This window comes from Puma concolor, chromosome F2 (assembly GCF_028749965.1).
Source record: "Puma concolor isolate L17-30 chromosome F2, mPumCon1.1.hap2, whole genome shotgun sequence".
Lineage (NCBI taxonomy): Eukaryota > Metazoa > Chordata > Mammalia > Carnivora > Felidae > Puma > Puma concolor.
In genome coordinates this window covers 60,871,360-60,892,530 of record NC_141684.1, presented here as the reverse complement: position 1 = coordinate 60,892,530, position 21,171 = coordinate 60,871,360, and the positions used below count along the sequence as shown (strand labels likewise).

Below are 21,171 nucleotides of genomic sequence, written 5' to 3'. Positions count from 1 at the left end.
TTCACACAGAAACCGACCAATTTTTTTACTGCATTCGGTACACGCTGGATTCCAACATGCTGGTCCAGAGCGTGGCTGGCTACAAGCTGGCAAGACTCTTACGGCTCCTCCGACAGGCTTTCCCTTCCCCGCCATGTACATTATTTATTTTGATCCTACTCACTGTCCCAAGTCCAGAGGCAGTTATTAAAAACGCTCTCGATGCAAACAGTGAGTGGCTATGACACACGGATGAGGGTGGGTGCGACTTCCACAACGGAACGTGGAATCTGGAGAAATGGTCAGTGGAGGCAAGACGCCTCCTTAGTGGCTAATAGTATTATGGAGCTCAAAACCCACAACTGTTTTTTTTCTGGTTTTTGTTTTTTAATTCCTGGAGTATATTGAAACTAGTTGTTCCTAACACGATTTCATATGGTAAATAAAATATCTGACCTGATTTAAACTTTGTTTGTTTGCATACATCTTTGAGGCGTGCACCTCAAAGTCATTCGTATTGATACAGGATGAAGATTATAAATATTTGCATAAAAAGAGAAACGGTGTGACTCTATATGAAGACAACGACCATCACATTCCACAGCACATCATTGGTTAATCTTTGAATCGTCAAGCATTATTTAAAACAAGAGAGAGAGAGAGAGAGAGAGAGAATATAACTGAACACAAGCTCCACGACAAAACAATCATAACAACGGAACCAAACCCAATTTCTCTATTAATCATTTAAAATTTTTACCTCTGTTTCTAACACTTTTCATTAATTGTTATTTCAAGCGCCAGTAGCAGGATCAGATTTCTCCTGCCTCCGGGCAAGTGAGTTATGATCTGATCTCAAGTTCCGAGGGAAATGCTCGAAGTTTTATTTTTCCCCAGTTGAATAAACAGTACTATGCATATTATCTCTTGTGTTAGAATAGTGTTGTCTTCACATAAGACTCAAATAATGGTATTAGTCATTCATTTCCTTGAACACAGACACCCTCATGCGTGCTGACAGGTTTATAAGGATGTGGTGGCAGCCGTGGTTCTGGGAGCTGCTAGATGACCGACTTTGATTTCTTGCAGTCCTGAGCGATGGAGCCCGGGTGTGTCTGGTTATTGTCCGCTTTCTCTCCCAGATGCTGGGCTTGTCTGGAAGATTAATACATTAACAAGAGCTGAAGGTCCAGGGTTGCACGTCTTCAGACATGTTTATTAGCAGATGGCACACAGGATTCAAAGGTCACCACAAAAGTGACATTTTAAAGTGAAACAACAATATTTATGTTCAGATAGTCTACTGATGAGATCATGTGGAAATGGTTTTGATTAAATTAGCTTATAAATGGTTGCCAATCTATAGACAACAGAAAATACCGCGTCTGTTTACCAAATGCTTTCTTCTCACGCTCTCACCTCTTACATATTAATGACCAAATGCTGTTTTGGGGCTATGCTTATTTAACCGGAGGATCAATGTATCTGTTTTTCACTTCCTGGGTTATCGGTTTGTTTTCATTCTAAAAAACATTATCTCCTATGGGCGTTTTGAAATCTCACCTGCGATTTTTAGGGCTTGGAAAGAATTCGGATTCCTCTATGTAAATGCAATTGCTTTCAATTTCTTTAGTATAAATTGGGCCTCTGGAGAGACCTAAAATTCAGTCGCTCAGGTGAGACCTGACATTCGATATCATAAAAAAAAAACTATGCACTCGATTTCAGAAATTCTTGCTACAGCTACATTCTTGCCTTTGCAGTCCTTGGGAGCCACACTTTTGTGGCAACGGGTGCTTGTGTTTCTAGAACAACGTGGAAAACAAAATGCGGTCAAGGGGAGGGGATACCTCTTCTGGACTTCTTTTTCTTTTCTCTCTCTTGCGCCCACAACTTAGCAGGAGTGTGAGCGCAAGTTTGTATGTCAGAAAAGGTTTAGACAGAAGAAACCTCAACAGTATGAAGTAAAAACAGTATTTTACAAGTTGTGCAAGTCTCTATAGTCAATAAAACTCACAGAAATATTTCCAACAAAGGCATTGAAATGGAGAAAAAAATGATCAATTAGTAGATTAAAACTTTCACATATGTACTAGAGGAAATGAAAATGACCATATATATATAACATTTCTCGTTTATTTACACTTAACTGTAATATGAATAATTTTGTAAGATACAGATATTATTGTCTTGAGGGTTTTTTTTTACCTTATTGTTACCTATATCTTATTTTTTTTGCACAATTGCAAAATTAGAAATGTAAGAATATAGCAGAAGATTTACTCACTTTTCAAGAGAACCTTTTTCAATATTCATTGCCCCTTCCATTGGGTCCAGTCCTTGTTCAGAAAATTGTTTCAAGGCACTTAAAGCTGCCTAAAAGTGAAAACAAACACACAAACAAGGAGATCCATTCATTGACTTTAATATTAATAAACAGGTAATTGTAAAAGAAGGCTGAGATATATAGTAAAGACTATCATTTTCACTGGTCTAAATAAATGCTTTTTTTGCATCATTTAGCAAAATTACATTTGAAAGGCTGTATTATCACGAAGCAATTGTATGCTACGAGGGCCTTATTTCTGTGGCGAAGTGGGAGGAGGTGGGGAGGAGAATCTCCAAAGTTTCATGCCTTAGCCCCCATCCATAATTTTGTAAAATCACAAAGTTTTTATCTGCAAATGTAGAAGCACCTAGTATAAGCCTATTATAGTTTGACATATAAATATATATATATACACATATATATAAATACATATATAAATATAATGTATTATATTTTGACTATAATAACATTTTCTCCTCACATTACTGAAACTACACATTCCCTTCCTTCAGACAATGCAACGTCAGATTTTCCCAAGTTAGGTACTCTTTCCAAAGTTAGCATAAAGGTATTGTTCCATTTTATAGCTATCCCCAACCAAGTCACAGGATGTGAGCAGAGAAATTGTCCCAAGACACTCATGCATACAAAGGGGATGGTACGATGGTATTCTGTGAGGAGAGAGAAAACGTGCACTCTTTGGGGCCCTGGGGAGGCAGGCCTGGCCACAGCAGAGCCTCCCGAGGTGTTGATATGCCCGTCTTGCGTGGGATGCTGAAGGGTGTTGACAGGCTGGCTGAGCCTCGCTGGATAGCTGGGAGGCACCAAAAATGCGATGCTGATAAGATCTACATAACTTGTTGACACTCTTGTGCACGTTCCAAATTGTTATTTCTTTGAATAAGAATTTGGTTCTCCTTCCCCTCCCCCATTCCCCACCCCCTTAAAGCTCCATTAGAAGGGCTTTGTTGAGTCTGAGATAGGTGTGAGCGGCCAGGGTTGTTTGAATCCTGGAGATCCCACTGGGTCACACTTTGGTCATCTGTATCCTCTCAACTACCTTTGAAAAAGGGCTAACTCTTGCAGTTTCCCAAACTTTTATCTGCCAAAGGCCCCTTTTGGGTAGCTGACTGTGTGATCCCTTGCAAATTTCATTATTTGTAACATTTTTTGGTTTTCATTTTTAAATTAATAGACTTAATTTTTTTAAGAGTAGTTTTAGGTTTCCAGGAAAATTGAGCAGGGATGTCGGTGTCCCCCCTCCCCCCCTCAACTCCTGGTCTTGGCCCATGCTCGTACTATGTATACAGCAGCTGGCACAGGCTGACATGGCAGGTAAGCAGTACTTTCAGTTGGGTAGAAGCAGTGTGGCTATTTCATTGGGGTACTATTGCTGGTTGAATTGTGTCCCCCCCACTACTCCCCAAATCTATATGTTGAAGTCCTAACCCCCAATACCTCAGATGTGGCTGTATTTGAAAACAGGGACATTGCAAATCTAAGTAAGATGAAGTCCTACTGGAATAGAATGGGCCCAGATCCAATATGTCTAATGTCCTTATAATAAGGGGAACTTAGGATGTAGACACACACACACACACACACACACACACACACACACACACACACGGGGAGAACAGCCTGTGGAGAGGAAGGCAGAGATTGAAGTGATAGAACAGAAGCCAAGGGACGTCACCGATTGCCAGCAAACTGCCAGATGCTATGGAGAGGTCTTGGAACAGATTCTCCCTCACACCCTCAGAGGGAACCAAAACTGCCAGCACCTTGACTCTGGACTCCCAGCCTCCAGAACTGTGACAAGATATATTTCTGTTGATTAAACCACTCAGTTTGTGGTATTTTGCTATGAGAACTCTAACAAACTAAAATAGGTCCATCATAATTCCTCCTTAAGGACAGTAGAACCTCCTTTTCCTTTCTGTGATGTTTCTTTTTATTATATTTTTATTATAAAAATAATTTTCATTATAGGAAAATCATAAGAGGTACAAGCAAAAACAGTGTGAAAATATTCACAGGCCCATCCACCATTTACTACTTGGTCTAATGTCTTTCCCTTTACTTTTCTATCCCTTCCCCATATGTACAAACTTTCACCTGGATCATATCTTCACACCATTTTATAACCTGCTCTTTTCATTGAATGTGAGCAGTTTTCCATATCAATAAAAACACTTCAGTAGCATTATTTTGCGTGACTGCTCAGTATATTGACTTTAGAGGTCCTTCTATATTCAGCCAATCCCTACTGTTGGACATTTAGGACACTCCCAAATTTAAGTGATTATTAACACTGCATCCAGATTTCAAATAGTTAAATTTTTGCATACCATCTCAATAACTTCCTTATGATAGATTCCTAGAAATTGAATTTCTGGCTCAAAAAGCATGAATATTTTTAGATCTGACATGAGCTTTTTCACCTCCCTCAGAGGGGTTGTGACCACAGTAGTAATGTGAGGAGCTGATGCTCCTCTTTAGGTGCTTTTGGAATTAATCTCTCAGAACCACTTTGTGGGTCATTAGAGCCAACCAGTTTTGTCATTTTATGGCCCCACCTTAGTTTTCATTTGTCCATCCTGACCATTTACCTTATTCACTAGATCTGGCTTTGAGTGAAGTTTGGTTGCTTTCAAAAATTAAATTGAGCCTCAAAAGACCCAGATTTGGACAATTCCCCTCCCCCAAAAGAAACCTGCAGAGGGATTTGGCTCTCATTTAAAATCACTTGGGTAATCTCTGAGGTCCTTGTAAGTCCTGCAATGCTGGGTTGTGCTGGACAGCCTTCCCAGGTGACTAGCCTGGGAAAAGTCCTGTGGGTGTGCACATTCTCATGGGCTTGTTACATGAACCTGAGCTGGAGTCCTGCCTTACATATGCATGTACTGGGTGAGGCATGAGGCCCACTCACTGCAAAGCTCTAAAGAGCAGTCCATGCCTGACCTTTCCAGATAGCCCAACTACATTGGTGGGGCAGAGTGGGGGGGAGCACTAATGAACTTACAGGTCTTTGTATATTCAACAATTTTGAACAAATGAACACCTATTCTTTTTTTTTTAATAATTTTTTTTAAAATGTCTATTTTTGAGAGAGGGAGAGAGAGGGTGCATGGGCATACGAGCGGGGAGGGGCAGAGGGAGAGGATGAGAGAAAATCTGAAGGGGCTTCCGCACTGTCAGTGCAGAGCCCAATGCGGGGTTCAATCTCATACACTGCAAGATCATGACCTGAGCCAAAATCAAGAGCCAGGCGCTTAAGTGACTGAGCCACTCAGGAGTACCTTTTTTAAAATAAAAAAAAGTTAAATAACTATTCTTTTTTCTGATCCATTAGTATGTGGATTATTGTCAGGAACGCCAATTTTTATCAATTGCTTCCCACGTGAACTATTGTGGAAGGCTCTTTAGTGCCTGTAAATTTAAATCAGCAATGTCATATTGCTGAATGAGACACATGAGAACCCCAGGGCTCCCTGGTCCCAAAATGACAACCAAAAATGACTTTTAAAAATTTAAAAAACAACTTTAAAAAGTCATTTATAGGCTACTTGTAGCCCATTTTACTAGTTGTTGTTGGAATACTTGTTGCCCAAATACCAAGAACCAAATGTCTTGCTACACCAAGTCCAGGACCCCGTGACACCTGCTCTCTTCTATCCAACATATGAGATGCAGGCCAGGTCTCAGAGAGCAGGTTCAGTGTTTTGGCTCTTGCAAAATCTCCTGGATGATTTTACCAACATGTCGGGCAGGTCTCTGTGCACTTTCAAAATGCCTGTCGTCACTCAAAGAATGTCCTGCAGGCTGGAAGGGCGGCGTGCTCTTTCACTCAATGCCATGAACGGATTTTCAGAATTCTTGTGTGGCTGCTTCCCTCCAAAGGTATGCTTAAAGGCTTCCAAACAATATTCCCTTATTTATCTGATGAGATAATTTCAACCCACATCTTATTGATAATCCTGAATACAATTGCTTATAAATAGGAGAGGACTTCTTGCTAATTTATAAAAGACAATGAAGACGATTTATCTTCTCTATAAACAGTAATAGCTACCATTTGATGAGCATCACCCTGCCATAGTCATGAAACCAGGCCATTTACCTGAGTGGCCTCAGGTGTTCCCATAGCCCTGCAGGTAGGTCCTACCCATGAGGAATTCAGTAACTTATTCAAAGGTCACACAGCTAGTAAGTGGCAGAGCATGGATTTGAACCCAGTGCACATTCTTGACCAGATCACTTTATTTCCTTCACACCTAAGCCAATTTCAGCATGACTTTTTTCAATATTATCATTTCCAGATCACTCTTATTCCCTCCTCCATGCTCATTCTATTAATTATTCCCCCACAATAATTACTGGAGGTAAGCTCATACAATTATCTCCATTTTCTAGACAAGGGATTTATTATCTTGTGGGTTGACTTCTGAGGCTCTGTTCACTGCTTCTGTAACAAGTGTAGATTGGGCTAAAATTGAATTGCTATGGTACTTATTTTGTCACTTGAATTACCCAACGGCTCCCAAACAAGGTGATTCAATTCTCCATTTCTCAACATTCTAAGGGTACCAAGTCTTGCTCATTTATTCATCTCCCCTCTGTTGTTCTGAGAAGAGTTCATTCCTCACCCGCCAGGGGTTGCTGGCCAGAGGGAAAATCAAGCTGCACGGTTTGCCTGGGACTGTGGCATGCAGGATGCTGCAGCAAGGGGAGGGGCTGGGATGCTGGGATTGGGAAGATGAACGGACAGGGAAAGGATGGAGGGCTTGGCTGTGATTTATAGAGAGTGATAAGCTAAGTACTTTTAGGAAAGCAGAGATGGGCAGGGGCTGCCCACCAGGTGCATCCGCCCACAGGTATGAATGGAACACCAGCCCTGGCTGCCTCATCTCTCACTTGTCATGAGCTCAGCTCCACCCTACCCCCAGTTCATCAGCCACCACTTTCCCAGAAAGGATACTTTGCAGATTAAAAAATTCCATCTGTGAGATGGGTGTGCTTCACTTTCCACAGCAAAGTGGCTACAAAAATAGGATAATGCAGCAATGTCCAAAATAGCCACATTACATTTAGCAAGACTCAATCATCAGTCATTTCAAAGAACAATGTATAATGGAATGGCTTTGTCAACAAATACTAACATTTAATGGTCCACCAAGACATGTTACTTTGCACATCCAAATCTGTCCAGAAGATGGTAAAATCAACAAAATCTCCATGTTTCAACCATTCCAACTGAATAAATTGTACTTGCTAGAGGCCAGTTATTTAAAACAATTAAGACTATATTATAAAAATGCTACCTGATATTAAAGGACACTGGAGTGAGGGAAAAGTCGAATAACTCATTTGGAGAGACATTTGCAGCCTGCTCAAGGCACAAGTTCTACATTGTCTACTACTGAGAGGGTAAATAGATAACGAGAGGCTCAGCTCCTACTGTCTGCAATTCACCCCCTCAGCCTGGACAGTTTGCTGTGTGATAAATGTAAACTAATGTTGGGGAGTCGTGGGAAGGAGGTAAATCTGGGTTCCTTAATGAGGAACATCCTGAACGATGATTAAACCCAAGTTGTGTAACTTCCCACACACTGTGGATTTGAGAATTTCAAAGTACCCAGAACACAAGTACCTAGGACCCTCCATACAGCTTCAGCCATAAACAAACAGACAACTGAAAAATTTCATTTCCAAGGTCAGAAAATGTTTCCTACCAAATAAAAACAAACTCACTCAGCATCCAAGTGTGTGTTACTACGGTCTGACCAAGGGGAATCTTAAACTTTAGCTTTATGACAATTTACATGTTTTGAGATTCTAAGAAAAGAGGAAAGAAAAGAAAAGAAAAAAGAAAAAAAAATCGGTACCTTCGAGGCAATTCACGTAGCTTGGTTTGAAAGGAGAAAAATTAAAGAAGCATTTTAAGACATAGATGACATTTCTTTTTCTTATTCTTGTCTTTTCAGCTCAACACTTGTTTGTGTGTGTGTGTGTGTGTGTGTGTGTGTGTGTGTGTGTGCGTGTTTCCCTTAAAAGAAAGCATCTACACAGATACGTAGAAATATTTTTGTCCCCAAAAGATTTTACAACTGTTTTGTGAGGAAAGCCCCACAGGTTCTTGAACAGATGTCGCTACCATTTCATGTATCACTTGTTTTGTGCGTAGTTATAGCAATACCAGAAACAAGATGCCAGTAAGATACTTTCCATGCCTGTTTGTTGGTCTTGGTTTGCACGCATGCATGCACTTGTGTGTGTGTGTGTGTGTGTGTGTGTGTGTGTGTGTGTCTGCAGAATGGAGGTGAGTCTTCCCAGCCATTACTGCAATTTCTAACTTTCCTCTTGTCAATCAGAAATTAGCAAATTGTGTTGAAACCAGTGCCTATTCCTCCTGCTTCCTTTTTCAGGAATCAAACGCAACAGTATTAACTAATTTTTTGAGACACAACAATGGTCTTCACTGGCAAAATGTGAATTTTAACTCATCCCTTTATGACACACAGTTCTTCTCATCTTTAAACACAATGCCCAATGGATACTTTTATTTCTTTCTTTCCCCATTTCACACTTTTCCCACCGATTTTATGTTCTGAATCCCAGAAACAGACAGGATGTTCCCATTAAAGTCAATGGCAACCACACATGCCCGAATGTGGCCTTCATTTTTAAGCAAGTGCCCAAGGTTTGTTTTGTTTGCCTTTTCCCCCTGAGGGACTTGTTCATGTGGAACTCTTCCTGGGAGCCACTCTCACTGCTAGATTCATTTCAGAATGTACACTGTGATCATATGTGCAGCTCACTAAATCAGGCTTCTTAAATGAGAAAACGATAGGCTTCAACAGCAACCGCCTTCACTTGTAGTTGAGGGCTCTCCTAACTTCTTGTCTCAACAATCTTTGAGACTGGCTCCCTATTAAATCATTTCAGTGACTGCAAACCAGCAGGTTCTTCAGTAAGCTTAGGGCTTATTGCCCAAAGAATGTGAATTTTAATGTTCCTGAGTTATCATTTTCTTGCTTTGAAAGGTCTATAACAAAATGCCAACTCTCTCTTTCTATAAAATAAAAGAAACCAAAAAGAGAAAATTGTATTTCTAAATTTTGTCACATTATGATAAGATCCTCAGTCTATCACATTTCAGATGAATCAGTGATAGGACTTTAAAAATAAAATGATAAAGGATTATATTGAGCTTTAACTAAACCATTTGCTGCCCTGATTCTAACAATTTCATATAGCCTGCACTTTCCATTTATGCTCACATAAACCTATTGGTTCATATAATTTCCGAAAAATTCATACTTTATAAATGGCTTACTGTTGGAACAAAGGGATGTCAGCCTGCTAAGGTAATGGCTACTCATCATCAAAAAATAAAATAAAATAATAAAATAAAATAAAATAAAATAAAATAAAATAAAATAAAAAGAAGTCCGGCAGTGGTCTGAAGGCATGCATATTTTAGACAGACTACTAAAGCAGAGAATGGGAATTTGACTCTAGAATTTGGGGAATTAGTACAAACTTGGGCACTGAAACTACAGACTTAGGCATCATCTATATTCTGTGGTCAGGCTCCTACATTGGGTAATCCATGTAGCTGCTCATCTTGACAATGATAGAGTCAAATTTAAGTGGGATTAACGATGCAGAGGAATGTTTGCAGTGTGTTTAGAACAAATTTTAGCAGTGACATCCATGCTGCCAGCTCTCACTCCAACCATACTGTTTCTGTTTTAAAGGAAACACCATTCCTTTAAAAATTCCTGTGTTGCCCTTTATTTCATTACTGTTGATTCAACAAAAAATCCCCTTTGTAATGGTGTGTTACCCAAACATGCTGTTGGGCACAAAACCAAGTGTCCAAGAATGGCAGCAGCATCACTCTGTGCTTGGCAGGATAATGCCCCCCCCCCAAAGTGTCCATGTCCTGATCTCCAGGATGTGCATATGTTACCTCATAAGGCAAAAGTGATTTTGCAGATAAGACTGAGGTATAAACATTGAGATGTGTTGATTATCTTGGATTATCCAAGTGGGTCCAATCTAATCACATGAGTCCTTAATATCAGAGAATCTTTCCCGAATTTGGTGAGAGAGAAAGACAGGGCTGGGGAAAATGGTCAGAGTAATGTTGTTAGTTTTGAAGACAGAGGAAGGAAGACACAAGCCAAGAAATGGAGGTGGGCTCTAGAAGCTGGAAAAGCCAAGAAGACTAATTTGCACCTCAAGCCAAAAAAAAAAAAAAGAAAAGAAAAAAAAGAACTGCTGATACCTGGATTTTAGCCCAGGGGTTCTCTATAGAGAATCTACAGAACTCTAAGATAATCATTTGTTTTATTACTTATATATTAAAATTTTTTCTTTTTTAAAAGTTATTTATTTATTTATTTTGAGAGAGACAGGTACAGTGTGAGTGGGGAAGGGGTAGAGAGAGAGAGAGAGAGAGAGAGAGAGGGAGAGAGAAATCCCAAGCAGGCTCCACACTGCCTGCACAGAGCCTGATACGGGGCTTGAATTCATGAAACCGCAAAATCATGACTGAACTGAAATCAAGAGTTGGTTACTTAACCAACTGAGCCACCCAGGTGCCCCAAGTTTATTTATTTTTTGAGAAAGATGAGAGAAAGAGAAAGAGAGAGAGAGAGAGAGCATGAGCAGGGGAGGGGCACAGAGAGAAGGGGACAGAGGATCCAAAGCAGGCTTCCTTGCTGACAACAGAGAGCCCAATGTGGGGCTTGAACTCATGAACCATGAGATCATGACTTGAGCCGAAGTTGGATGCTTGACCAACTGAGCCACCCAGGTGCCCCTTAAGATAATGCATTTGTGTGGTTAAGCCACTAAGTCTAGTAATTTGTCATTGCAGCAAGAGACAGCTAATACACTCTACCTGTCATCTGGACAAGGAAGGGAGGAGAACACGGCATTTGGAGCCCATCAGCCCTAGACTAAAATTCCAACCCTACTGTAGACAAGTTGTGTCTATGCAAGTTACTTTATCTCTCTGAGCTTCTTTTTCATCATCTGTAAATTGGAGACTACAACACTTACTGCATTGGATTGTTTGAGAGGTTAACGTCTGGACCATGAATGAAAGCTTTTATTACACAATTTTCTCTGTTGAGACCAACATCCAGTCATAAAATTCTTTATACTCTCTATCTCCATGTTATTTATGTCCAGTTTTGTATGCATTTCTATCTTTTTTCTAGCACATTGCTTACCCATCTTTCTTCCTAAGAGAACCCTATCATTATGCCTTCCCCTTAATCAAAAGCCACTACTAACTTCCAGCCACCAAATAACATTCTGTATCCTTGGCCTGGCATTCAAGGCCATGCATCAGCTGGCCCCATTCTACTCTATAACCTCATTTACTGCAATTTCATTACAGTGTGTTTCCCAGAGTGTGATGTCTGAGCCAACAGACTGGTCACCAGCCTCAGGAACACCTGGCAGGTGTCAGTGTTATCAAGAGCTCCCCAGCCAGTTGGCCTGAGAGACACCAACATTGCAGAAGCCCTGCCCACATGGATCTTCCACCTTGGTCTGTCTGGTCTGCCTCCTGTCTGATGGAGACATCTGAGTTTTTTTTACCTCTACATCTTTGCTCCTGCAGTCTTTCATTTTCCAAGAGTGGACTTCTCTGACTCCCAGCCTGTCTCCTACCCATGAACTTCTGACAGCCTTTGCCATTTGCCTCCCTGAACTGTGGGCTGTCTTCAACGTGTTTATGTCCTGTCTCTCACGTAGTCGGTCAGCCCTTGGTTGGAAGAGCCATTTTCCTGTTTGAAACTAGCACAATGTATTTACAGAAGATCCTCAAGGAATATTGCTTGGTTGGTTATCCACCAGCTTCCATCTGGAGCCCCCTAAGACAGATAAGTACTCACAGACACATTTGTGCTTTGTCTTCTCTCTATTCTGTAAGTGAGCATCTTGTTCTAGCTGGCTTTTCCTTACTTCAGGGCATCTTCCAAAGCTTCTCTCCTATGAGGCTCTCTCTCCTTCTTTCACACACCCCTCCCATCCTCACCCTCACGCGGGCTCTGCAGCCAATATGCGTTAGGATAAATGGTCCCGGGAAAGTAGAGCTGGGTCATCTCTATCCATGTAAGAGAAGGTTCTGTCCACAATCTACCTCCAAGGAATACAGATGATAGTTACTGACTTTTTGAAATGTCAACCATTTGGGTTTGGCTTCTGACATCTTTGATGTCTGTAACCAGTGCTTCCCCCTCCCTGGGCTAATGTGAGGGCTACAAAGAAAGTGCCTGGGAAACCCTACCTGGGAGGACCCAACAATGGGGTGGCACATCCTGAAACAGGAACAGAGGTGAGCCTCTCCCACCCAAGACGAGCCTGATTCTGCAGGGCAATGGTGCCTGAATTCTGCCTTGGCAGCCCTTCTCCCCACTGTCCTAAAGGTCTCTTTGGGATTTCTTGGTTCTTTGACATCCTACTACGAAGAGAAGGAAAAGCATTGCTACTGAATATGGACACACACTGCTCTGCCTATTCAGAAATTCCAGTTAGGTTTGAGCATATGATTGAAAAAAAATGTATAGTTATTTCATAGTTTTTATTGCATTTAATGGGTTCTTAGATTGCATGGCTGTAGGGGGTAGCTGGGAACAACAGGGAATGATGGTCAAACAATATAACCTATAAAGTTTTGTTTAGTTTTGAACTTTTGGTTATACTGAAATAGAGTCCAAGTTCGCAGGCCTTGCTGATTCCCTCAATGAGTGAGGCATGCAGAAGCCTGATTTCTTTTCTTGGGGCATTTGGTGGCCATCCTAGTGGTCAAATTGCAGCAGAGAGGGGGCCAGAATAGATCTTTACTTCCATCCCAAATGTCTCCTTAGCCTCTTACTGATATCTGATCATATATATATATATATATATATATATATATATATATATATATTTACGTTTTAAAATAAAAGTATATATATTTAATATATATTTACTTTTTAATATATGTATATTTTATATATTATATATATTTTATTTATATAATATATAAATATTAATATATATTTTTATATATTTTATTTATATAATATATAAATATTAATATATATAATATAATATAATATAATATATATTTAAAATAAAAGTATATATATTTACTTTTTAAAATAAAAGTTCCAAACATCCAAAAAAGTACAAAGGATAGTGTATACTGAACCCCCCTGCCCCCCCCCACCCCACCACCTATCACTCAGATCAAGAATTATTAGTATTTTGGGGCACCAGCATGGCTCAGTCAGTTAAGTGTCTGACTTTGGCTCAGGTCATCATCTCGCGGTTCACAAGTTCGAGCCCCATGTCAAGCTCTGTGCTGACAGCTCAGAGCCTGGAGGTTGCTTGCAATTGTGTCCCTCTCTCTGCCCCTCCCCTTGTGTTCTGTCTCTCTCTTTCTCTCTCAAAAACAAAACATTAAAAAAATTAAAAAAAAAAAAGAATTATCAGTACTTTTCCAATCTTGTTTCATGTATCTTCATGTCTTCCTGCAGGATTCCAAATCAGGTATCAGATAAAGACACATGCCACGATCACACCTAACAAAATTAAGAACAAATCCTTTTTATCATCTAAATACCTGGGTCATGTTAAACTTTTCCTGATGGCCTCAAAGATGTCTTTTAACGTTGGTTTTTGAATCTACATCCCAACAGTCCACACGTTGTATCTGACTGTTCTTTTAAGAGCTAGGAGTCCTGTGGAAAGCAGAATAATGGCAAAAATGTCCAGGATCCAATTCCCGACGGGACCTGGGGAGGGGGGATTCACGGCCAATCCAAACGCAAGTCTTTAACCTCAGGGGTCCTCTCCCAGCTCTGGTCAGAGATGGTCACATGACGGTGCCAGAAGCCTCAGAGGAATGTGCCTTACTAGCTTTGAATGCCAATGATGGGACCATGAAGCAAAGAATGTAGGAAGCTTACAGAAGCTGGAAAAGGCAAGGGCACGGATTCCCCTTGGAGTCTCCAGAAAGGAACACAGCACCGCCGACACCTTGATTTGAGCCCGGTGAGATGGTGTCTGACTTCCGACTACAGCCTGTGAGATGATACGTAGGTGCTGTTTTAAGCTACCATTCCTTTAGCGGGGCACTGTGAGTCACACGGGGGTGTGAGGTCTGATACCGTACTCTCCTGAGACCAGCTGGTGTTGGGCCTGAGAAGGAGAATGTCCGGGAAAGAGAAGGCTGGGGCTTGGGAAGAAGTGGGGCCAGCTGTGCCGGGTGCCTTGCTGATGCCGCTGGCCGTCTGCTGGCCACGTCAGGCAGGACTGAAGGAGCTCTCGCCCCACTCCGAGCAAGCGGCACACCAGTGTCAAGCCAGTCATCACCTAAACCCTGTGAGGACCGGCCCCCACCCTTAGGGACCCATGCATCACTCTCCTTTTCACCCCTAATGCTCTGTCCTAACCTCCTTTTTGTTCTTCAGCAGGGATAAGCTCTTTCCCACCTCGGGGGTTCAGGCTGGCCGGTCCTTCTGGCCACCCCTTGTCATGACTGGCCACTTGTCAGCCTTCAGGTCTCAGCTCCGGTTGAGTTGGGGCGGGGGGAGTGAACACCCCGTCTAGGGTGTCCCCCCCACCCCCAGCAAATCACATAACCTTGTTCATTTTCCTAATAACACTTGTCACAGTCTGTGATCTACTAGAGGAAGGGGCCTGGCCTATCTGATTCACAACTGGGTACCATCATTCACTCAACAAATATTTATGGAGAACCAGGCTCCACACAAGGTACCAGGAAAACCAAGAGCAACATGCACAGTCCCTGCCTTCTGCGCTGGGTCTTGCAGCAGGGAGAAAGGCACGAGGCCAACACCAATCTACCAAGATAATCGCTGTAAGAAAGAATGTACAGCTGAAGTCAAACTGAGAAAGGGCACTCAGGTCTCCCCAGGGAACACTGGAAGTCACACAGAGGCAGCACTTGGGGTGAGATGTAGGGTGAGGAGGACTTTTTCAGTGGGGCAAACTGTGAGAGGAGGGTGTTGTCAGCAGGGGGGGTGGTGCTCCTCGTGCAAGGCAGTTCAGAATGGCTGGACTGGGAGGTGGGTGGGAATCGACGGGCACAGTGTCCTGGACAATTTGAAAGGTGTTGTGTAAAAGACGGACGCACCTTGCTCTGGGGAAAGCTGGGTCAAGCCCAAAAGATGGAAGCCACGGGCAAAGGGATTTGGCCTCCAAACAGGAAGGGGACTGTGCCCCCTGGGAGTGCGGCTGGCTGCTGAGGTGGGGCCGGTGATGTGCACTGCGTGGTTCCACTGGCTGGGTCGTCTGTCAGGTGGGAGGCAATGCCGGCTGCAGGGGGCCGGAAAGGGCCTCTCACCTCTGGGGCTCTCTGATACTCATGTCAGGACTGCTTACACAGACAAGGCCACACAGGTAAAGGACACCAGCACACATACAGGAAGACAAGGGTTATCGGGGAGGTGACGGATGGAGCTGTGTAATGTGTTGAGTATGGTTTGCAGGTGAAAGTTGAGTTCTCCGTGTGAAAGGTAAAACTTGGACCTGAGCTTCACCACTGGTTATGTGAGAAAGTATCTATGCTCAATGTCTCCATTTAGAAGACCAAATCATTAAAACCATCCTATCAAAGGCATCAAGCGACGGATGCATCTGAGGGAGGTGTCCTGGGGGTGTCTGCAGTAAACAGTACTGTGTGGAACATGTTTAGCAGTTGACCCTCCGGGGAAAAGATCCTAACTGGTATTCTCTCTGGCTCCCTGCTTACTGCTCGCAGGCAAGGCAGCAAAGTGGCTAAAAATCCACAGTTTGCAGCCCAGCAAAACTGGGCTCTATGACTGGCTCCACCTCAACTAGGCATATGACCTTGGGCAAGTAAAAATCTCAACTATTAGATGATACGGCATCTTGTGCTGTTGACATTCACTTTCATCTAAAGACGTCACATTCCTAACTCAGTCTTCACAGTCACCACAACAGGTAGGTTTGCTCCTCATCCCTGGTTAACGGTGAGGATACGGAGACACAGAGGAAGTAATTTCTGTGAGGCCAACATGACTTGCTTTTGGTAGATATGGAATTTGGATCCAGATGGCCTGGCTCTGGAGCTGAATTCTTATAACTTTTTAAAAATTTTTGTTAATGTTTATTTTTCAGAGAGAGACAGAGCATAAGTAGGTAAGAAGCAGAGACAGTGGGAGACACAGAATCCGAAGCAGGCACCAGGCTCTGAGCTGTCAGCACAGAGCCCGACATGGGACTCAAACCCACAAACCACGAGATCATGACCTGAGCCAAAGTTGGACGCTTAACTGACTGAGCCAACCAGGTGCCCCTAAGTCCATCCTTGGGACTCTTATCTTCTGTGTCATTATTCTCTCCCTAGACGATTTCATTGAGGCTTATGACAAATCCTTTATAAATATTTGTGGCCCCCAATACCTATCTTCAGCCTAGCCTTCTGCCCTAGGGTTCACACATACAATTGCCTGGTGGATTTCTCCCCTTAGGTGCATGAAAGGCATTTAAAATCAGCCCAGACTCAAACTTGTGATTACCATTCTCCAAACCACTCCTCTCCCAGAACACGGAACCCTCATTCAAACAGCAGCTCTGACAAAAGACCCTGGGAATCAACCTTGCTCACCTCCCACACAAAACTCGATAACGAGTTCCTCTTTAAAATGCATCCAGAATCCAACCGTGTCTCACCTCCTGCTCTCCTGCCATCCCAGCCCAGGTCACTGTCATCTCTCAGCAAGACTCATGCCATAGCTTCCTAACTGTATCTCCCTGACCTAAAGTCATTCTTTCAAATAAATCCAGAGTGGTAGGTGTGAAATGTAGATGAGAACAGGTCAAGATCCTGCTCAAAACCCTCCAGGAGCTCCTGGTCACTCTTAGAACAAAACCCCAACTTCTGACTTGAGCTAAAGCCCTAGCAGACACTAACCCAGCTATATCTTCCCTACCGAGCTCCCCCTTAGCCACGGAGCCCCAGCCACACCAGCCTCTCTCCTCTTTGTAGAACACCCTGAGTTCATTCCTGTCTCAAGGGTTTCCATAAGCTTTTCCCTCGACTTGGGGCTCTTCTCCCAGATGTTCACATGGCTCTCTTCCTCACTCCATCTGGTCCTCTACTCAGTCATCAACCCCTTGTGATCTCTCGACCTAAAGGAGCTACACACACACATGCCACCCTCCCGCCCCGCCCAGCCTGGGATTCTCTCATCTCCTCACTCTGCCTCATGTGTAGTGCTTATTGCTCCTGAAGTTTTATTATATGTTTAACGAATTCCTTGCTTATTTTCTATGTTCCCCATTAGAACATAAGCCCCATGAGGGCAAAGATTGTCTCTTTTGTTCATTGCTAAATACTCAGGATCTAGAAGCGTATATGGATAATAAATACTTACTAGTTTAATGACTTGAAAGAATGAATGATTAAAAACAATGGTCATGTTCAAGAATATCTAGTCACCTTATATATTTTTATTAATTCTTATTAATTCTTACTAATATATTTTAACTAATTCAGTTTTATTAATTCTCAGAAATTCCCTAAGGAAATTAAGGGGTAGATCATTTTCCCCATTTATTGAAACCTAGAAGCAACCATTAATTTGATGTTTAAAGACTGATTATTCAGGTGGAATATTACATGCTAAATGTTAGTCTTTCAAGTGAAGAAAGTGAAGTATAATGATAAGTCTCCAATGTGAGTGTTCTCATATGTTGTAAACTTATTGGATGCCAATTACATTATCACAACTGTGGAATAAATTTTATTGGAATTAATTTTAATATTTTTTTTTTATTTTATTTTATTTTTGGGACAGAGAGAGACAGAGCATGAACGGGGGAGGGGCAGAGAGAGAGGGAGACACAGAATCGGAAACAGGCTCCAGGCTCTGAGCCATCAGCCCAGAGCCTGACGCGGGGCTCGAACTCCCGGACCGCGAGATCGTGACCTGGCTGAAGTCGGACGCCTAACCGACTGCGCCACCCAGGCGCCCCTTAATATTTTTTTTCTAGAAAGCCTTCTTTTTTTTTTTTTTTTGTTTTTTTAAATAAATCCAACAATTTGGAGAGGCCTACAGGGGAAGCAGTGTCCTCAAGGAAATTCCTTTTTTTTTTTTTTTAATTTTTTTTTTTCAACGTTTATTTATTTCTGGGACAGAGAGAGACAGAGCATGAACGGGGGAGGGGCAGAGAGAGAGGGAGACACAGAATCGGAAACAGGCTCCAGGCTCCGAGCCATCAGCCCAGAGCCTGACGCGGGGCTCGAACTCACGGACCGCGAGATCTTGACCTGGCTGAAGTCGGACGCTTAACCGACTTCGCCACCCTGGCGCCTCAGCCTTCATTTTTTTAAACTAAGAGAAAGGCAGAGCCACTATAAAGTTCAAGTACATTATATCTTCTTTTTCTGGTACCATGGAAAGAAAAGCACATCACCAATAATATCACACTTGGTTTGGTAATTTTTAAAGTCTATGGTTAAATAATCATCTCAAAGAAAGAACTAATATCTTGATTTCCTAAAAACATCTTAATTAAGACAATATAATCAAATAAAGAGATTTACTTTATGTTTAAATAATCATGATCATGAATGGCTCTCTTCCCCTACCTTCACTCTCAAATGAAACGAAATTTAGTACACGTTTGGGGATATGGTTTAGGTCTGCCGAACACTTAAGTAAAAAATTCTCTTAAGTTGTTTCAAGAAACTGCTGATACTCTAACAGACTCCACACATTCTAATGTATCCAAACGCAGTCTTTTTCTTTTCTAATTGCTTGGCTGCAGACGAAGATGTAAGGTTATAAGTATAAGAATTTATGTGATGATCAGTGATGGAATCCTAATCCATCTTAAGCTGTGAGCATGACAACTGGCAGTTCCCAACATGTATTAAGAGACAGAATTTTTTTTCTTTTGCCTGAGGGTACATTCCCTTTCAAAAGCAAAATATTTTTGTTCATTTGCTTTCTAAAGATATCACATTAAACTCTACTCTTAACGGTTAATCTTTTAAGGAGGCAAGATAGATTGGAAAGAGAATCTGTGATAGATTTATAAATTGGGGGAAAGCGTAACACAAGGCATTCCAATATGCAATTTAAAATCAAAACCTTAACTTGGGCAAGTGACATTATATCAGCCAACAGCATTCTTTAGAAATGCCTGACATTCAGTTGGATAGAATTATATATTGAAATAGATTGTAGGCATATTGTGAATGTTTTTGTTCTAGCATCTGGTAGCATCAAAGCCCAGGAGGAAGAGTGGGTGACCATGCCAGAATTTAAAAGCTGCCTTTTGGATAAATATGTGGAAAGGATATAAATTAAGTTATCAAAAGGCTGGAAGAATTTGCTGAAAGGGGGGAGGGTGCTAAAAGCAATAAGCCATTTGGAATTTGATAGCGTGCAACTTTCATGCTTTGTATAGCTAGTTTTGTTAGCCAAGTAAGGATAACATGGTATTTCAAAAGAGAAAAATTAATGAATGAGGACAAGCATAAAAAGCAACAATGCAATTCCTGATCTGTAAATGTAAGTAGTATCTGAGAGGCAATGTGGGATGAGCCCCAAGGGAAATCAGGCACCTCCTCTATGAAGCCTTTCTATGTTTGGAAGAGAGTAGTGACTTGTGATTTCTGTGCTCTGTGTATTAGTCAAGATAACTGCTGCCCAAACACCCCCAGAATCTCAATGCTCATGAAAAGACCAATTGAATGTTCCTGGGCTGTGGATCCTGGTCAAACAAGGTACCAGATCCCTTCCATTTTGTGACTCTTCCCTCTTCGAGGCTAGCATTATGGTCCTCTCCATTCAGCAAGTGGAAGGGAAAATAAAACAGAAGATAGTATGTAGGAGAATTTTGTGAAAGAGGACAGAAAGCCCTCATACTCCATTGACCAGAACCCAGTGACATGACTGTACCTAACTCCACGACCACACCCATCTCTAGGTTGGGTGCTAAGTCTGCCTGTGAGCTGAGGAGAAGAGGAAGCATGTGTGGTGAGTAATTAGGCTCTACCACAAGTATTGTCATGTCATTGCACTCATTTGCTGAGGCATCTACAGGTCTATCTTCTTAGGGTAAATTATAAGTCTCCAGAATAAAGCAGAATTGGGTCTTATTTGTTTTGGTAGCTGTAGCACCAAATCTGGCATGGAGTTAATGTTTAATTTATAGCAGGGGATGTGGGATGCCAGGCTCACAGAGTGAACCTGGAGATGTTAAGACTAGTTATCTACTAATATTGCCAAGAAATGCCTAGATTTTTATCCCTTCCTGAAGATGGCCTCCCTCTGTAGATATTTCTAGAGGACACAGGGACCACGTGCCAACAATGGGCGTGGGGCACCTACTTTGTTAATTCTCATTGTGTCTTCATGCAAGAAGCCTTCACAGGAGAAAGTCCTCATACCCTTCACCTCTCACAAGGCACTTCAGTGGGAGAGAGAGAGGTTGGGTTCCTGAAAGACAAAGGATGGGGTGGAGGGTTTTCACTGAACCCCAATCTCGAGAATAAAAAGGGAACCAAAATATTTCTCAAGGATAAACCAGACCTCCTTATCAACTGAGAAAGAAGTCAGAAGTTATAGGTGAATAAGCAGGACTATAGAACATTATAAAAATCTAGAACCTTATTCTTTCTGTCTCCATTTGGTTCCATGCAAAGCTCTTGCTACTCTTGTAGCCCCTGGGTGACTGCTAAAGGACTAGTATCTAGAATATACAAAGAACTTTCAGACTCAACAGTAAAAAACAAACAATCCAATTAAAAGATGGGCAAACAACTTGAAGAGAAGGTTCACCAAGGAGGATTT

The 21,171-nt window shown here is 41.9% G+C and overlaps 1 protein-coding gene across 14 annotated transcripts in view; it reads right to left on the bottom strand.

Annotated features, from left to right (window-relative positions):
• Positions 1-21,171, bottom strand: part of STAU2 (staufen double-stranded RNA binding protein 2) — a 312,929-nt gene continuing 291,758 nt past the window's right edge. For all 14 annotated transcript variants that reach the window (XM_086695695.1, XM_086695693.1, XM_086695694.1 and 11 more), the window contains 2 exons: positions 2,267-2,355; positions 1-1,134 (listed from right to left, as the gene is read on the bottom strand). In XM_086695695.1, the coding sequence (XP_086551821.1) occupies positions 1,041-1,134; positions 2,267-2,355 (183 nt within the window). In that variant the 3' untranslated portion in view covers positions 1-1,040. The remainder of the gene's footprint in view (positions 1,135-2,266; positions 2,356-21,171) is intronic.